At 38.4% G+C, this 17,992-nt stretch overlaps 1 protein-coding gene across 1 annotated transcript in view; it reads left to right on the top strand.

The window, feature by feature from the left end:
• FAM83B (family with sequence similarity 83 member B) overlaps nucleotides 1–4,038 on the top strand; it is a 46,082-nt gene extending 42,044 nt beyond the window's left edge. Inside the window, exon 4 of the mRNA XM_050894918.1 lies at nucleotides 1,680–4,038. Within this exon, the coding sequence (XP_050750875.1) occupies nucleotides 1,680–4,038 (2,359 nt within the window). The remainder of the gene's footprint in view (nucleotides 1–1,679) is intronic.
• Nucleotides 4,039–17,992: the final 13,954 nt, after the last annotated feature.

Raw genomic sequence — 17,992 nt, 5'->3', positions numbered from 1 at the left:
TTGGCTAAGTTTCTTTATTCTACTTTCCATTTTATTCCCAGTGTATGTGTGCAAAGCATAGGCTGGAAGAACTTATAGCTTTGCAGAGCTGGAAAAAACCTAAGTTAAAGCAGGGACAGTTTTATCTCACATGTTATTAAATGTTTTCCCTCTTTTCATGCTACACTTCTCTCCCTTGGCCTACTGAATTAGTTTCTGCCAGCGTAGTGCCTGGGTGCCAGATCCACAGCCACTGACTTTCATACATTTCCACCACTGTAAGCTTTCGAAAATCTGGCTTTTTATTTCCACTGAGTCTCGGCCAGCCCCAAATTCAGGCTGATGTATATAAATGGTAGTGAGGTAAGTGACAAGTTCATAAATGAATCAGTGTAAGAGAGTCCAGGGCGAGTCTGCCTGCTTTGACATCTACCCACAGTGTTAGAGTCTGTGAGAATGTGATAGTTTTTCTCATTTCATTTTGAAAAATAACACTGCTTTAAGACCTAGCACCACAGGGGCTGGAATCATCAATTTCTGTAGAAATTAAGCTTGCTTTGTAAAAGATTCCAGTGATTTATAACAGGAAAGACGAGTCTTTCTGAATTCTTGCTCTCTGAACTAAATTCAAAGTTTAGGTTTTTTTCCAAATATTACAAAATATATTATTCTTAATCGTGAAAATTAATAGAAAAAACTTATGCAGTATGATTTGATTTAATCTCAGCACACTATGATTTCCTGAAAAATACAAAACTAACAAAACAAGTAAAATTAAATCAGCAAGCTATTTATGTGAAAACAACAAACCTATTTTCTAACATCCAGAAGACAAATGCAAATAAAACAAGTTCATTGATTTGATTTAATTTAATTTTTTCACTTTTTTTTTTCATTAAAATAGGATTGCAAAACAGATTTTTTTTGTTGTTGTAATCTACAAATTGCATGCTTTTGACACCATGCTATTAGGCTTGTTCAAACATCCTTAATGTACATGTTAATGTATTTTATCTCATTTTGTAGCTGTAAAGTAGCTATAGGTACTTAGCTTTGAGCATGTGTTCAGCCTTTCTAAGTACAATAGAAAAGAGAAAAATTTCATTCGTCAGAATATCACCATTGCAATTAAAAGAAATGTTCATTTCCAATCTGGTGTGCATAGTAGAAAACATAAACTTTTTAACAATTCTGAGGTGCATTTTTTTGAAAATGTGTTTAGAGTGAAGGACATTCGGAACTGTTGAAGCAGTTCTGCGTATTATTTTAAGTGGGTTTTTTTTTTTCACAACATAGCCACACATTAACATTCTCTGACTCAGGAGTAAATACAGTGGGTCTAGTCAATCCTGGCTTAGTCTTTGTAGAGGTAGTCTTGCTCATTAGGTATTTGCACTCCACTGTTCTACATTTGTGAATACTTTTTTGCAATATCCATTTTTTTATAAGGGCAATCAAGTAGCTATAAACTCATTCCTGCTGCCACTGAAAGCAGTGGAAAGTCTCCAGCTGAGTTTGACTGGTATTAGATTAGACCTTCCAAATTCAAATTACATGAATCATGCCCACAATTTATTTATTTATTTAGAATGTATTTGTACAAAACCCAGGTTTGTGTGAAAGCTTTCTTATCAAGAAGGACAGGTGTAATACTTTAGTTCAAAAGAACTGTTTCTAACGGTCATTTGTTCTTCTTTCAGCTTTATGTGGTCATTTGAAAAAACCAACCTCAGTATGGTTCAAGTAATCACAGGACAGCTGGTTGAATCCTTTGATGAAGAGTTCAGGACACTGTATGCCCGTTCTTCTGTTCCTAGTTCATTTGCCCCAGAATTAGTGCGAGTAAACAGTCGCAGGACACTCTGGGATAATGATACATACCAACACTCAGTATCTTCCTTGGCTTCAGTTTCTAGCCAAAGAAACCTTTTTGGTAGGCAGGACAAGGTTCACAAGATAGATCCTGTTTGTTGGAAAACTCATGGAAGATATGCAGTAAATGAAATAGATAAATATGGCTTGAGAAATCAAGCCTATAATAAACAACCATTTCATCCAGGTTTTAATATGCAAAATCCAATCCAGCAGTATCAACCTAGTGAAAAAAATGAGCACTGGAAGAGACATAGTTATGCTGGGGAGAAGCCAGAAAGGACGCCTTACCTATTGCTCAACAGAGCTATTAATAGAGCGAACAATCCATCAAATACTTGGAAAATGCCTTCTGATAGTCTTAGTATTGTTTCTTCATTACGAGGAGGATATGCAAATAACTACAATACACCCCAGCAAAGTTTTGCGGATCAGTTTTCACGACCAAAGGTAAATCTTGCAGAAAGAAATTCAATTGTACGGAGATCTTTTAATGGGACAGATAATCATATCCGCCATCTGCAGCAAAGGATGCCGACCCTCGAACACACAACGAAATCATTCCTACGTAACTGGCGAATTAAGTCATATTTGAATGATCAATCAGATTATCCAGTAGAGTCTAATGGGTCAGCCTTGGGTGACAGGTATGATAGCTATGACACAGCTGAAAATATTAAAGCTCATGCGCTGTATTCTCATTCTCGCTTACGATCGTCATTGGTGTTTCAGCCAACTTTACCTGAACAGCAGGAAGTAAGCAGCTGTGCAAGTTCTTCAAATTCAACTATAATTGGGTCAGAGGGAAGTGCAACACCTAAAGGGACATCTAATCATGCTCCAAGTGTGGAAAATGGAACAGATAATATTTTAGAAGAGCTTAACACAAACGTCCCACTTAAATCAGATGCACCAAAAAACCACAGAATTCATATTTCAGACAACACAAAACCTAGTGTAAACTCAAATGCAATGGGTGACTCATCTCTCTACTTGTACACAACACTGTGTGCAGACAAACATGCAGAAAATTTGAAGAACCTTCAAAATGAAAATATGCTAAAAAGGAGAAGTTTTCCCATGTTTAATTCAAAGTCCATATTAGACCCTGGTGCCAACAAACATGCATCCAGTTACGTTTACAGCACGTTGACTAGGCATAGACTTAAGGAGCCAGTTAGTCCAAAACTTCCCGAAGACACGCTGAAGAGCTCTAAAAGTTTGCACAGTGTGACCAACCACTTACCACAGGAGGAAAAGAACCTCAAAGGAGAGCTAAAGAGTCCGACTGCTAGCAAGGCAATCTCTATGGCTGCTCTCACTGAAGCTAACAAAGAGGAGTCTTGTAAGGATTGCACGTCAAAGAAGGAAGGTAAGAATTCCCCAAGTTTTCTAAAGAAAGGATCCCAGAAATTGCGATCACTTCTTAATCTCACACCAGACAAGAAGGAAAACTTGTCAAAAAACAAAGGTCCTGCCTTTTACAGAATGTGTAGCAGTTCTGACACGTTGGTTTCTGAAGAAGAGAATCAAAAACCAAAGATTTCTGAGAATAAGACAGATTCTTCCCCAAGGAGAAAGAGAAACACATCATCAAATTCTCAAGGTAGCTTGAACAGAAGTAAAGAAGACGTCACCGGCAGCCCAACAAAGTCTCCAAAGTCTCCGAAGTCACCAAAATCTCAAAAACCTCCATCTGATGAAAGCAATAAAAAGTGTCCTCTCTTGTGCCCCCTTGAAAGTAAGTTCATAGAAACTGCAGGAGATGCATCTACCCCAAGATTTAATACAGAACAGATTCAGTATCAAGACGTAAAGGAAATCACCACAAATACTACTACCGAAAGTGCCCCTGTTTCTGCTCTTCAAAGAGCAAGTTCATTGACACCACAACTGGCAAGCTCAAAACGCCAAGAGGAGCTAAGATCTCGTTTGAGTGAAAGGCGTGTTTATAGCCGCTTTGAGCCATTCTGCAAGATGGAAAATGCTAGCCAACCTGCAGGAAATGCACCCAACAGCAGTTCACATCTCTCCGATATCAAAAGCAAGACCTTAGGGAATAATTATGGCAGGAGTAATCGCATGGTCAGCTACAATTCAACTGCTTACCATCCGTTGCAGCCTAATGAAAATAAGCTGAGAGGATTTATGCAAAAGTTTGGGAACTTCCTACACAAAAGCAAGTAAAACTTGTTGATTATGTTGAAATACAGCAAGAGTAGCAAAGGTGGACATAATCTTAACTGGACATAATCTTACCTGCACAAGACTGACGGGCAACTTTTGTAGAGCTTGCTTGGGTTTCTTCTTGGGTCTAGGACATTGGACTAAATGTACATATTTTTACATAATTATCCTAGAATTGTTATACTTAAGTCTTTACAGAAATTCTGTGTCCAGAAGATGTCTCAAGGGAGTTGTTTATAGTGTTTATATTGTAAGATTAATTTTATACATTTTCCTTGTGAAGAAGGTACGTACTAGCATATTGTAAGATTAAGTGTGGGGAAAAAAAGATGGAGGATGTTTTTAAACTTCAAATAATACTGTTTCCAAAGATTTGCCCTTTAAAAATAGGATAGTACTAGGAATAGTGGCTTGCATTTTTTCAGCATTTATGTACACTTTCAAATGATAAACACAAATGTTAATGCATTGCATGTTACTTATCTTGAAACTAATTTTTGAAAACCTCTTTTAGGCTTCATCTTGTTAATAATTTACCCCATAGCATCTATTGAACTGTTCAGGCAGCAGATGGATCTATCTTACTTTATTGATTTTTCCATGTAATATGGTATTTTTCTGAAGTATTTGGCATACATATCTTAAAGTGACCTTAATCTGAGCTTTCACAGACTTGTTTACATGGTTAAACTAGTGTGAATGTAGAATGAACATTAAAAAAAGCTATTTATAAAAAAGGTGCCTTGAACATAACTTACAACTAGTTTAAATTTCAATGGGTTAATTACATTTTTATAACATGCCAGTATTCTGTAATGTATTCTAAAAATAGCTTTTTGTTACATTTTTCTATTTGGTGTTTCAAAAAAAAAATTGTCTGTGGACTTCCATTTCTCAGGTAAGTTTTTGAGTTTCACCTGCAACAGTCTGTTTTAAATGTTGCCAGATATATTTGCAACTTTGGCTTTAATAACCTATTTTTTTAAATAAGGTTGCAAGTGCTTAGACTACGCATATAAGGGAGATTGCAAGCTCAACCCTGCAATGCTGCCTTACGTCAGGATGAATATTACAAGGCCGGGAGCAATTAGGCATCTAAAAATGAGATTCGTAGAAGTCATCACATCAAACAATAAGGCACCTCTCCTAAGCCAAAGAAAGTATCAGTGAAGTGTGATAGTAGCAAGTGTTTGACCTTAATGAAGGTATTTAGGCACCTAACTGCAGTCTAAGGAACACATTTTTGTTCATCCGAGCCTCTCGGTAATAAAAAATTTCTTGATATTAAGTGACTACGCTAGGTTAGTGCTTACAAAAAACACAGACAGGGTGATGTGTTTGGACAGCAGCGTGGCATCCACTTCTCATCTGCAGTGCGCAGCCAGAACGGCCAGCTGGCTCATGCCCTCTGGATGTGGAGTTTGTCTCTTAGAAGAATGCCGTAACCATTTATCTGCAAGATGCTCTGCGACAGTTTTGTTCCAAACTCAGAAATTTGGGAAAATTCATTGCTGAAAGCTTTTAATTCTTATACAGGGTCTTTGTGTTTCAGGAGCATGTTTTAGGAGACCACTTCACTCTCAGGTCTGAAAGGTCCTACAATGTTTTATGGAGGATTCCCACTATGAAGGTCTTGGCTTTATTCTTTAGAAAGAAACATCAAAAAGGCATTTCATGCACCAGCTAGATAGAGTTCATTTTTCTCTTCTGCCTGTGGCCCTGGGAAGAGATTTCATATGGAAATCCACTTCTCACCGAGAATCTGCTCCGGCTCCTGTGAACTCACCGTAGTTATTGTCAGTGATTTCAGTAAAGCAGTAGCAGCTTTTTATTCAAACTGTTTCTCAGGCAACTTTATTAGGCTGATGCATCATAGCAGTAACTGTTTCACTGTGGGATTGGTATTTATTTATGAGAGTGACAAAGTCTTGCATCTCAATCCTCTGCTGAAAGTTTAGGTCTCCCCTTTACCTGTGACCACGGAAGAGATTTTATTGATTTCCTGATGAACACTGGTGACTTTGTTCACTCCTTGCTGAAATGCCATAGTTGGTATTTTTCCCAAATGAACATTTATACTGAAATACTCTGTCCCGACAGAGGTAGCATTTTCAGACCCAAGGCAAGGAGTGTCTTCTTAGTACTCCAGGCATATTTTCAATATAGGCACAACATACTTCCACAGCTACACAGCCCACAGCAATGCAATACTGTACTTTTTATAACTCTTAATATTTTTTAGCAGGGCAGACGGTTATCCAGCATAGTGCCTGAATTAACAGTGCAGCAAAGATGTAGGTGGTGCTAAAAATGGTGGGGGTAGGTTTTAGGAGGATCTTTAGTTTTTCCTCGTACTGTTATGAGCTCTGACGTACACTTGTAGGCAGTACTATATTTGGGAAGGAAATGAGAGAGGGAGAACAAGGGTCTTGGGGCAAGTTTTGAAGTGACAGTTCTTTCCATTTTGTAGTAAACTTTGGGAAATCTATTTTGATACAGTTTGGAAATATTTTACTGCATTTTTCAAAGTAGATTGCTAATTAGAGAGTCCTGAGAAGGCACATATTTTAATTTACCAACTCATCTATGTTTATGGATATATACTGCTATTTTGTACCTACACAGAAGATTAAGAGCCTTCAGTGAAGAGCCTGCTCATAGACTTAATAGTGCAAAAAAATAGTCACAGTAGAACTAGCTTTTTTTTCATTTTCAGATCTCTCCTCAGAGATCCCGCATAGGAATGTTGCTACATTAAGGCCTGATCCAAGGTTAATTGACATGAATGCAAAAGACCACCACGGACCTCGGTGGAAGCAGGATCAGACACTTAATGTACTGACACCACTATTTTAGAAATGTTACAAGACCCAGTGCTGCTTGGGGAGCACAAGGCTCTGACACCATGGGAAGAGCAGCCCAATGCCCTGCCTGCAGCTGTGGTTTTGAAGATGGGGGAGCACACTGGGGAGCTCCACAGGTGGTGCAAGGACCAACTGTTATTTTGTTCCCTCCAGAATTGTGTGTTAAAGGTGGGAAAACAATGCTCACCCAATCCTGTCTGATTTGCCTCATGTCTCTGTGGGAGCCCAGCTGTTCACAAAATAGAAAGAAAAAGTATGGGGGAAAAAAAAGATACCTGCACCAGTGAAGAAAAAGGATGTGCACATTTCTGGAGGGAAAAACAGAGTTTGTATTTTTGAACTTCCTTTTCCCAAAGCTTGTCTTGATGTTTCTGCTTTTCCAAGGAGGTACATTTCATTCAATGTGTCCTAAATGTGCTCTGCACGTTGCAAGTTTGTTACACCCCGCACACACCCAATGCACTCCCAGTTTTGTAAGGCTGTGAAGCAATAGCTGTTGCCGTGCATGACGGTCATTTGGCCAAATGGCTTGGGAGTTGTGAAACCCATAAAAAATGGTGCGTCATTTCCACATTAAATAAAACTCCATTAGCACCATAATAGATCTAGGAGGGTGGCCGTGCAAAAGCTGATCAGAGTTATGCAATGCTGAGCGTGGCCCTAAGGAGCACCATCGGCAGCGGAGGGCAGTGCAGCCGGGAGATACAGGCTCGTCGTAAATAAACCACCCCTATATACGGTCATAATACGCAGTGAATCAATTGCTTCATTTCTTCAGCTTGTAATAAAGAATTTTTACCGCCTCAGATTGCAAAATGTTGGTTGTTCTCTTATTGATGTACTTGCACTGCACTCTTTATTCATGCTAACAAACATGAACTAGATGTAAAGAAAGGTTAAAAATTAAGAAAAATTAAATTTGCAGCTGTCTAATACATGAGGGTAGTAGTATTTGTTACAAACCTTGAGAGAAAAAAAAAGCTTATCAGGCAATAGATGTTTGTGCATTGATAGGTGAAAAGGTACTATTCAGAGAAAAAACTGTTTGATCATTTTTCAGCTTTGCGAAATGTATTAGGAAATGTTGTCATTTATAAAAGAAGTCGTAAAGAAAAATAATACCAAAATCTGTTGCAACACAATATAAAAATAAAATCTAAAATGGCTCCACTAAGCTGTACGATAAATATATTTTTTTTTCATTTGTAGCATTATGTGGGATAAGCTATACAACCAACAAGTAGCTTTGCAACTGTGTAATGCAGAGACATCAGTAAGATTACTGTGGTACTTACTGTAAGTTATTCCCCATATCAATATTGTACTGCACAGTACAGTATTTGGGGTTTTTTTAGTTTGTTGTTCTTTAAGTCAGGAGGGTTAAAGCAACATAAAGCTGCAGTAGTTCACAGGTAATTGAGACACATTACTCAAATTTTGTCTTCGCTTGCATGAGTACATATTCCATTAGCACCCTGGTGACAAGAGAGGAGCCTGCAATGCTCAGAAGGCCGTCTTGCCATTTCATTCTTTATTTCATACAGGTGCTTACAGATGTCTTGGTACCTTTCTATAGGGTCTGAAATTTTTTGTCATTTTGACGTGATGCCAAAGACTTGTTGCATGTTCTGAGAACTGTTTTCTGTACTGAGAAACAGGATGGAAGAAAACATTTGCTCTTGGACAGCTCAGAACAGAGCTGCTTTGCTGTTAAGCAAAGCTAGTAGTGCAGATTTCTACTTTAGTGACATTGACTACTTAAGTTTTAATCCCCTTAACCTCCTTCTTGCTCAGAATGATCCCCCCCAGCTCAGTATTTAAAAGCAATTTTCATGGATTTAACACTTTAAAAAGTGGTCAAGTCCTATTTCTGAGAAGCCAGGGGGATATAAGAGGCTAGATTCCCAAATCAGTCTTTGTATATCTTGAAAATATCTTTGCATATTTCTGAAAGATAATGTGGCTTACTAAAAATGACTGGACATCCCTTCAGAAGAAGCTGCTGTGAAGACTATGCATCTTTCTCCCACCACGTGTGTCATGCTAACTAAAAATTCCACAGATAAGTGCAAAAGATAGTTAGGGGGAAAAATAATCACTTCTGATAAGAGGCCCATGAAACATGTTTCTTTTGATAGTGTTGCTTCCGTATGTAAATACAGCTGGGATAAAAAATCGCTTCTTTTCTCTGTAAAGCAGACAAAATTTCTGACGGTTGAAGTAGAAATATTTTTAAAGACTACGCACCAGTGGCAATATTTTATTGTGTTTGAGAAATGAATGCAAGTCATTTATTAGCATTCAAACACAGGACTCTTACATGTCGTTTGTACATTGTCTATTCTTGCCTCATTTAGCAATCAATGTGCTCAAAATTCAGACTGATTCTCTACAGCTTCCCAAGCCCTTGAATAATGCTCTGAAGAACCGATCCAATGAGGCATTAAACACATGCTTAGCTTTTCAAACTAGGCAGTCCCTGGATAAAGCATAGCACCAGGCATACATGTTTGTTAGATTTTGGTGTAAAAAATCTCAGTGTAGTCCTGGCTAGTGTATTTTGGAGGACTGTTGAATATGTGGTTTCATTCTTTTCTTTGGGCCATGTCTAATTTTGACCCATGGCAACACCACATTTCAACATCATGTCTGGCATGTTTCTTCCAAATGTCACATATGCTGGTGTTAAAATATCATTATTCTGGTTTCAGGGTTTAGATCAATCTTCCTTCGTGCAGGGTCTGTGGATCCCTGGTGATCCATAAGATTTCAAAAGGTGACATGGAAGTGGATTCACTTCACTAAAAAAACGCAACAAGACAAAACAGAAAAGCATTTGCGCATATTTCCACATACAGCAAAGGAAGAGAGTAAAATCAGAAGATAAAGTCATAAGTGAACATTCATAATGTACTTTTTACCAGTTGAAAATGAAAGCTGGTACACCAACACTGCAGGAAAAAAAAAAATCAGGTGCTCTTTGATTAAAAAAGCTGAGAAACACTGATCTAGGTAATGTAAAACAAGCATGAAGGGTGCTACAAACACACAAGACCCAGAATAGATATTACTGGGTAATTTCGGGGGCGGGGGGGAAAGGGAATTCCATCAAGTTGGTTTCAATACTGACAGATGTAAAAGACTGTGCCGGTTTCATTTAAAATTGTTACTTGGTACGTAAATGGTTTTTTTAAGATGGAATTCCTGGATTACATAGGAGCTATGTTATGGATATACTGTGTATGTACAGATACAAACCAAAAATTGTCTTGAAATAATTTATTCCTTTATTTTTTACCAAATAAAATGTTTCTTTTAAAGCTCAGCTCATTGCTGTGTTCTTGTTTTCACTGGCTCATACTGTTATTAACATTTCTCATTTCAAAATGTAGAACATCTTTTTAAAAATGTTGACATCAGATGTGTTGAGTGAAATGTTGTAAACTGAGGTCTCAAAGCTGCTTTGTGGCAGCGTCACTGTTTGCACATCTGCTGCGCCTTCTATGGGACCAAGAGTCCACCCAAACAACAGAGAAAGGACCAAAGCTGACATCACTTCAGTGTAAAATTTCTGGAATAAAATATAGGTAGCAATAAGCTGGATCAAAAATTAAACAGGGTAAGGTCAACTATATTGGCATCCCATGTTTACTTTCAGAGCCTTGTATCGCTTCCTTGCTCTGACATTTCGGATTTGTTTGCCTTCCTGTTAATTCTGCCTTGCTAGCAATGTCAGGTTCAATAGTCTTTTCTGTGTCCTCCTTCCATCTCCGCCTTAATTTCCTCTTTTCCCACTTACATGAAATATCCTTCAGAAATCTGGTTGCCTACCTCTTGCTTTGTAAATGCTATTGGAAAAAATCACTTCCATCACATCGCTTGAGAGAATTGGCTTCAGACAACTCCATGCATGAGTGCATGCTACTACTGAATGGCTAATGAGAAATTGATTTTGAATCCTGAATATTTGCTTGGTGCCTTTGAAAAACCAGTAGGAAATATAGTAGCCTTTCTGAACAGCTTAGGGTCTATATTTAGACTTAATGGAGGAAGGAACTGAAGACGAAGAGAGGAACTGAAAAGTTAAAAAGACAAAGGTTATAAAACAGTAAGGTGGTTACTCAGCTACCACATATGAAACCTTTGATGGTTGGGGTTGTGGCGGTATGTATGCAGGCCATACATGTACCTGTATGCATAATACCAAGGCTCCTACTTGTACAGGAACTTCTACTTACATAGTAATATAAGTAAAATTCATCTCGGTTAATTGAGCTCAAGCCTTTTCTCAGTTCCCATACACAAGAAGTCATTATAATTCCCACCTTTTCTCCTTTCCTTCCTGTTTTCCTCACTTAGGTCCAACCTAAACTTACCCTGCCAGCAACTCTCTCTGCAGCATTTCAGCATCACTAGGTAAATATTAAAAAAAACGAAACATTTTCATTTTCTGGACATATCAATTGGATTGAGTAGGAAGCTATGCCTATAGCCAAATGAGGACAGGCTGATGACCGGATGAGTTGGGGATTTCTGACAGGAAAGTACTTGCATACCATTCATTACTGAAAATTAAAATGTGCCAAATTTTGACAAAACATTGTTGAAAACTAGAATAATTAGAGTGAGTTATGGCAGAATTACTTGAGTCTCAAAGAATTCCTCGTAGCTGAGTTAGAGCTGTCATCCCCTTTCAGCAGATGGGACTGCTCTTGCATGCTGGAGCAGCTGTGGGTGCAGGCACGGGTGTCTCCTCGTTTTACCTCCATCCAGTTCCACTGCCTTGAATTTACCAACAATATGAGTGACTTGGAGAGTCCATTTCCAGGTGTGTAAACTGGGTCTTGTTTAGTACAAGCACATATTGACCGAAAATCTTGCTTCTATTAAGTGCCTGTAAAATTGTCACTTTTGATATTGCAGATCTTTGAATGAATAATGAACAGCTTCTCCCTATGTATCTCAAAAATGACCAGCTTTCACACTGTATTTGAGACACCCAGCTATTTTTTATCTCAAAGTAGTGGCTAGTGGTACTTGGGGCGCTCTATTGTGATAAATGTCAGTACGTAGTCAACACTTAAATAACAAAAAAAGATTAACCATTACTCTTCATGTGCAAAGGCCAGTTTCAAACCCATCAGTCATGGTCTTCTCAATTGTTCTGTTTGACTTGCTCCTCAAAATAAAAATATCTCTGCTTTCCAAGGTGGGACAGACAGTCAACTCTTACAGTTTGGTACCGCTTTGTTGAAGTCCATGGACGCCTGCATCCAAGCAAAGCTGAGGACTCTGTCTTTAAGTGGAGAAGTCAATGAGACAGCCAGGGCTAGGGGTCAGGGTGCTCTCGGAAACTCCTCATGATGTTTTCTCTAATTAAAAGCATTACAGAGATCAATATAAGCCATAGGGAAGCAGGTGGTTGCCATATACTTATTCTCACACTGATAAGTCTGTCAGCCAGAGAAGTGCTGTAAAGGTGTTATGAACACCTCAAGATTCATATCCTCTGTTCCTCCTCTTCTGAGCAGGGCAAGGGCTTTGGGAAAACCACACAAGGAGCTAGAGGAAAGAAGATTTGGGAAGATCAGAAACCTGTTTGTCAGCAGATTTTGTTCTCGCACCCCACATAAAAAGCCTTTAGGAGGACAACATCTGTCACTGGTTACTTGACACTTCAATAAATACACTACTGGTTTTTAGTTATTTCACTGACACTCATCTCTGGCTCAGGTGGTCCCTGCACTGGAAATTCTTAGTGATGGGGGGAATATTCTGGAGAAATGTCACTGTACACAATCTCTTTTTAGCCAAGTAACTCACAGCGGAGCCTCTCTGCCATTGTCCAAGGGACCATGCCCTCGTCCTTTGATGCTTCAAATGATCGGGCAGAGACAGGATCATAAATCATGGATCTAAAAGAGTGTCCTTCTCACTTGCTGGGAAGACATAAGCTGCAAGAAAGAAGTGTGCCTCCCTCTGCAGATTTCAAGAATGGATGTTCCACAAACTAGCTTTTTTTAAACTTAATTTCCTTATGGTCTTGTCCTACACAGGGTGCAGACTTAAAGCAATAAAACTGCCCAAACAATAAAGTATTGAACCTTTAGGAGATTATAAACAGAATGAAAGTTTTGCCTGGAGCATTTTTGTCCTTTTTTTCCCACTCACCCCACAGACGTGGCCAGCGAGCAAAAAGCAATGAAAATGAGAGTAAACCAGAGGGCACCCTTGTGTCTCATATGTGTTCATACTTTTTCTTCTGCCAGGGCTTCTGCACTATATATTGGTTTTAGCTCTCTGCTGAAAACCTGTGGGCTCAAGTTGCACCTCTTACACTGGTCTTCAAACCCACTTTTCACAGACCTGTGTTTAACCCCCTGTTACCACATTATTTCATTTACCCCTCTGTGGGATTTTTAAAACAGAATCTATACTGAAATATATTTTTCCTCAGGAGTATCACTTGTTACAGAGCTAATATTTTGAAGGTTATATATATATACATATATACATATACACACACGCTTATTTTCCAGCTTGTTTGGCTCTAAAGACATCAAATATATTCAACAATGATCTACAATTCAAAAGAGATTACTTTCTCAGTAGATAAAAATTTACAGTCTATAATCTTTAGGTTAACAGGCAATATTTTATTCAGTTCACAAGCCAATAATTTGTTTGTATTATTTTCAGATCAATTATTTATAACAATGTTAATCTCATGACCTTGAGAGATTAATAGTAAATGAAGTTGATAGCTGACAGTCTGAATTCAATCAACATTTACTTAATTTGCATTTCCTTGAGCAAGCACTATTAAACCTCATCAAAAAGAGTGAGCATTACACTTGGATATACACTTGCATAAGGTCTGACACATACCTGCTTTTACTGACCTAGTAGCAACAGCAAGAAATAAACAACAGCAGATATTATAAATCTCTCATGCTCAGTTTTGAAGCAAAATGTTAAAAATCATGGCAAAGATTTGGAAATTGAAGTCCCATTTTCAAAATCACTGAGATGTTTTTTTTTGGGGGGGGGGTTAAACACAGTATCTGGGCTTACTCCTTATATTTTGAGGACAAGCTTATCTTGAAAAGACTCATCGTGCTCAATTCTTACTGATTTTTAGGGGAGAGAGATAAATACTTTTCAAGTCTGTAAAGCCTGCAAATTACTTGTGTGATTTTAGAAAGGATGCCTGCAGTCACATAATGAGAGTCCCAGGGTTCACAGCTGAGTCTGCACTTCAGAGGGGGCATCTTTCTAGGGAATAACATACTGAATTTTGGTCACATGGACAACTTGGAGAGCTTATTTTCAGAAGAACGTCAGGAATGTATTGGCATCTTTAGATGGCAAGTCTTAGAAAGTCTGAATAATAAATAAATTAAAAAATAAATATATAAGTTTGAGTAGGAATAATGTATTGGTTTCTCTTTTTCTAAATAAATCTTAATTTTTCCTTCCCCAGGATCAAACACCTTTTATTAATTAATAAATCCTCTTCCTTTTAATTTTAAATAACTCCCTTCATTACCACGACCGCCTTGGGTTCCAAAATTATAGGAAACACAAAAGACATGACCTTGCAAACTTCAGCTACCTCAGGTTTGAAGAAGTATACCATGGAGCATATTTTAGTATGTTCTTTCACGAGTAATTGAATACTTTTTTCCTCTTACTTGAGAAGCAAGAACCATTATGCCCTTGAACTCTTTAGAAATTGTTTTAATGTGAGAGGAAATGTGGGTCAAAGCATTTATATCATAATACTTGAATACATGTCTATAAATCTCTTAATTAAATGGGAAAAAGAACCAGAGAAGAGAAAAGAGATATCAGTCCCTCCATCTGCCTGAGGCAGCCAAAACGTACATTGGCATATTTTGATTCCCTGCCAGCAGCAAGCCAAATTTGCAGCGCTTTGAAGTGATGAACTAAATAAGGTGACAACTAAAAATATTGTAAAGCCCAGGCTAGCATTTCACACAGAGCACCATGCTTACCTGCGTCTTTAGCCTTTAAACATGAATCACAGAAAATTACAAAAGCTACAACCCTCTGTTATTCATGTGAGCAGAGAGCTGAGGTTGCCCACACCAGGCACCACTGAGGTGAGGCAGAGGCTGTGCCAGCACGGTGCTCAGTGTGCTCGGTGCGCAGCGGAGGGGGAACCTCACCTTGTGTTTCTAATGCTTCCCAGCAACTGGATCAACTCCTGTCCAAACATTCTGTAGGTATCCCCTATCCTCCCTATAAGTGTTTCTATTTATTTATTTCAAGTGTGGAGCTCAAATCTAGAGGTAGAAGACCTGCATCCTGTTCTGGCTCATGCACTTTCGGGGTAAATAGTTAGAAAATCTAGTCCTAAAATCTTTTCTCTTGATGTTGATAAATGACCATGCCAGGTCTCGGTGAGACTTCTGTTACTGGCAGGTGGGCAGTTTGCAAAACTGAAACATCTTCATGAATATCACAGGAAGGGAAAAAGCAAAAAAATCTCCCCCCGCTGATATTTCTGAAGTCCCTTTTCAGGTGGGAGCAGACTGTTGTGGCAGGGAGAAGCACTGTGGAGGCAGGAGAAGGGACCAGCGGTGTGATTTTTCACTTCTCCAGTGGAAAACACAAAATGGCATAAAACCATAAGAAACAGGGATCTGACCTTATCAGTACGGTTAGTTAATAGCTCTACTCCTGTAAGTACTTCTGAGAAGTCTCAAGCAAGTCTGGTCCACGGCGTTCTTCATCTGATGAAAATTTCACGCACGCAATGGTGATAAAAGACCTGGTCTTCAGTTTTTTCCTCATTTCCTGAAAGAAATTCCTTTCCTCCCCACAGTGCTACCCATACATTTATGGGTACAGCACAGCAACAGTGTCACTGCATAATGATACTCCAGAGAAATGTTCAAGCAACAGCCAATTTTGCATTTCTAATGAGATTGCTAAAGTATCTGAAGTGCCATAGTTCAAAGCCTGCTCAGATATCTCTGTTCTTTTGTGTTGGCAAAAGTATAGACACAACCATAGAAGAGATGACAAAACTGCCATTTAAGCCATCCACAGTTTCTGAGGTTTGGTACCAATGTATTGGTTTGAGAGCAGTCTTCATATGATAACTATATCCCGTGATATTTGTGTATATATATAATATTTATAGTATTAAATTAAAAAAATATTTAATATTTATGTGTTTGACCTGACAAGGTACTAAAATGCCTCAGAATAAAGGGCATATTAATAAACAGCCCTGGTTTTGCAGATGGTTCTTTACTGACCTCCAAAATTAAGAACGGAGCGTTCTTTGAGGTTTACTTTAGCTACTAATCAATTATGTGAAACGATACTTAGGAAACATATAATTAATTTGCTTTCAGTATGATGATGATGCAGGCATAAAAGGATGATCATCAGAAGAAAGGGTACAGAAAAGAGAAACCTGACGACAGACTTTTTCAAATATCTTTTTGGTTTGGTTTTTTTTTATGTGCATGATGCATAATCCCTGTATAGATGAAAAACTACAGATGAATCATAAAATAAAAGTAGTGTGAATGAATGGGTCCTGCTTGCTGTAAAACACAGTTAATAATGTATTCATTACTTCCAGCTAATACTAGAGCCTACAGCTGCTACATCTAAATAACACTGAGGCAATTTCCATGCTGATTTACACCCAAGAGAGGGCAGTTCCAAGTCCTGATTTTCAGGATGGGCAATATTTTTAAATGAAGGACAGGACTAGCACTTGGGAGATTAAGATTCAGCAGTTCTTCCACAGGTTTCTTATGTAGCCAGCTAAGACTTGATTTCTAAACAAGCCGTGCAACCGCATTTTTGTATCTTCCATTTGTCCTCTGAGCTAAAATAAAGAAGCAGAGCTGAATGCAACTACCAAAAGGCAGGATTGCTTCTTCCCCTGAATAAATGCCTCAATCAACAGGAACCTCTTTTTTGTCCTTATCTGTTTTGCTACCTGATGGCTCAGCTTCAACAGGGGTGCTCCTACACGGGTAATCCTGAGGAGCTACTGGTTTCCCCTCAGGTTTGTGTGAACCTTTGTGTGCATCAACCAGGGACACACACAGACCAGGCATAGATGGACCAGGTACCTCGAGTGCAATAAATGGAGGAAAGCTTAACTGAGAAACTTTAAAGGCATAGATGTGAGAGAGATGATGATTCTCTCTCTGCCAGCAAGATCCAGACCCCTTAGGGGTGACTAAAAGCAGAACGTAAGTGATTAGAAAACTGTAATACCGACAGCTGACTGGGCTCCAGTGACTTCCCAGTCAGACAGAAACCAGGCTGGCTTTTGAGGCTTAAAAATTTGGATCAATGTGAATAAAATGGGTGTTCTGCTGGTGGTACTTTTGCTGATCTGGTTTCTGGTCCATTTTTGCTCTTCCCAGGACATAGTAACTCCACTGCAAAAATTAAAAAAAATAACATCTTCTATTTACCTCTCTGCAACTGCCAGGAACAAGTCGCAATACTTCCCCTGTGCCCATTGTACAGCTGGCTGCTGCAGTCTCATTTCCTTTCTGTCTAGCCAGTAAGAGATCCTAAATTGCCCCTTAATGTATCCATTTTTTAATTTTCTGAGTTATATGCGTTATAACCTTCAGGACAGAGTGCTGAATAAGTTTCTCCTGCTTCATCATTTGGCTGAACTAATTCTATAACTTACAACTAGGTTTATTTGAATAGGTTGGGTCTAACTTTATAGGCTTGTGAAAAAGACAGGAACAACTGTGCTGTGTAAATCTCTTTTAACGTTAGTCATTGTAATTTACAGCACTTGCAGCAGTACAGCTCTGAATAAATATCTTTGGCTTTTTGAAATTTTAACTAAGAAGGTTTGTACGTGACTTGTTCTGCAATCGTTGTATTAGTTTCAATGGTGCTCTTAAATTAACGTGTTTGATTTTGCTTTAAGAAATCTGCCATGGCAATGAAAGGGTAATTCTTTGTTTGTTTCTTTTTTAAGCAACATTGCATAACATTTGTAGGATTAGTTCCAATCTGCTATTTGATTTTTTTTTCCTTACAATTTTCTACCAAGAAGGGAAAATGAG

The sequence above is a fragment of the Gymnogyps californianus genome, chromosome 3 (assembly GCF_018139145.2).
Source record: "Gymnogyps californianus isolate 813 chromosome 3, ASM1813914v2, whole genome shotgun sequence".
Lineage (NCBI taxonomy): Eukaryota > Metazoa > Chordata > Aves > Accipitriformes > Cathartidae > Gymnogyps > Gymnogyps californianus.
This window is presented reverse-complemented; position numbering and strand designations above follow the sequence as displayed.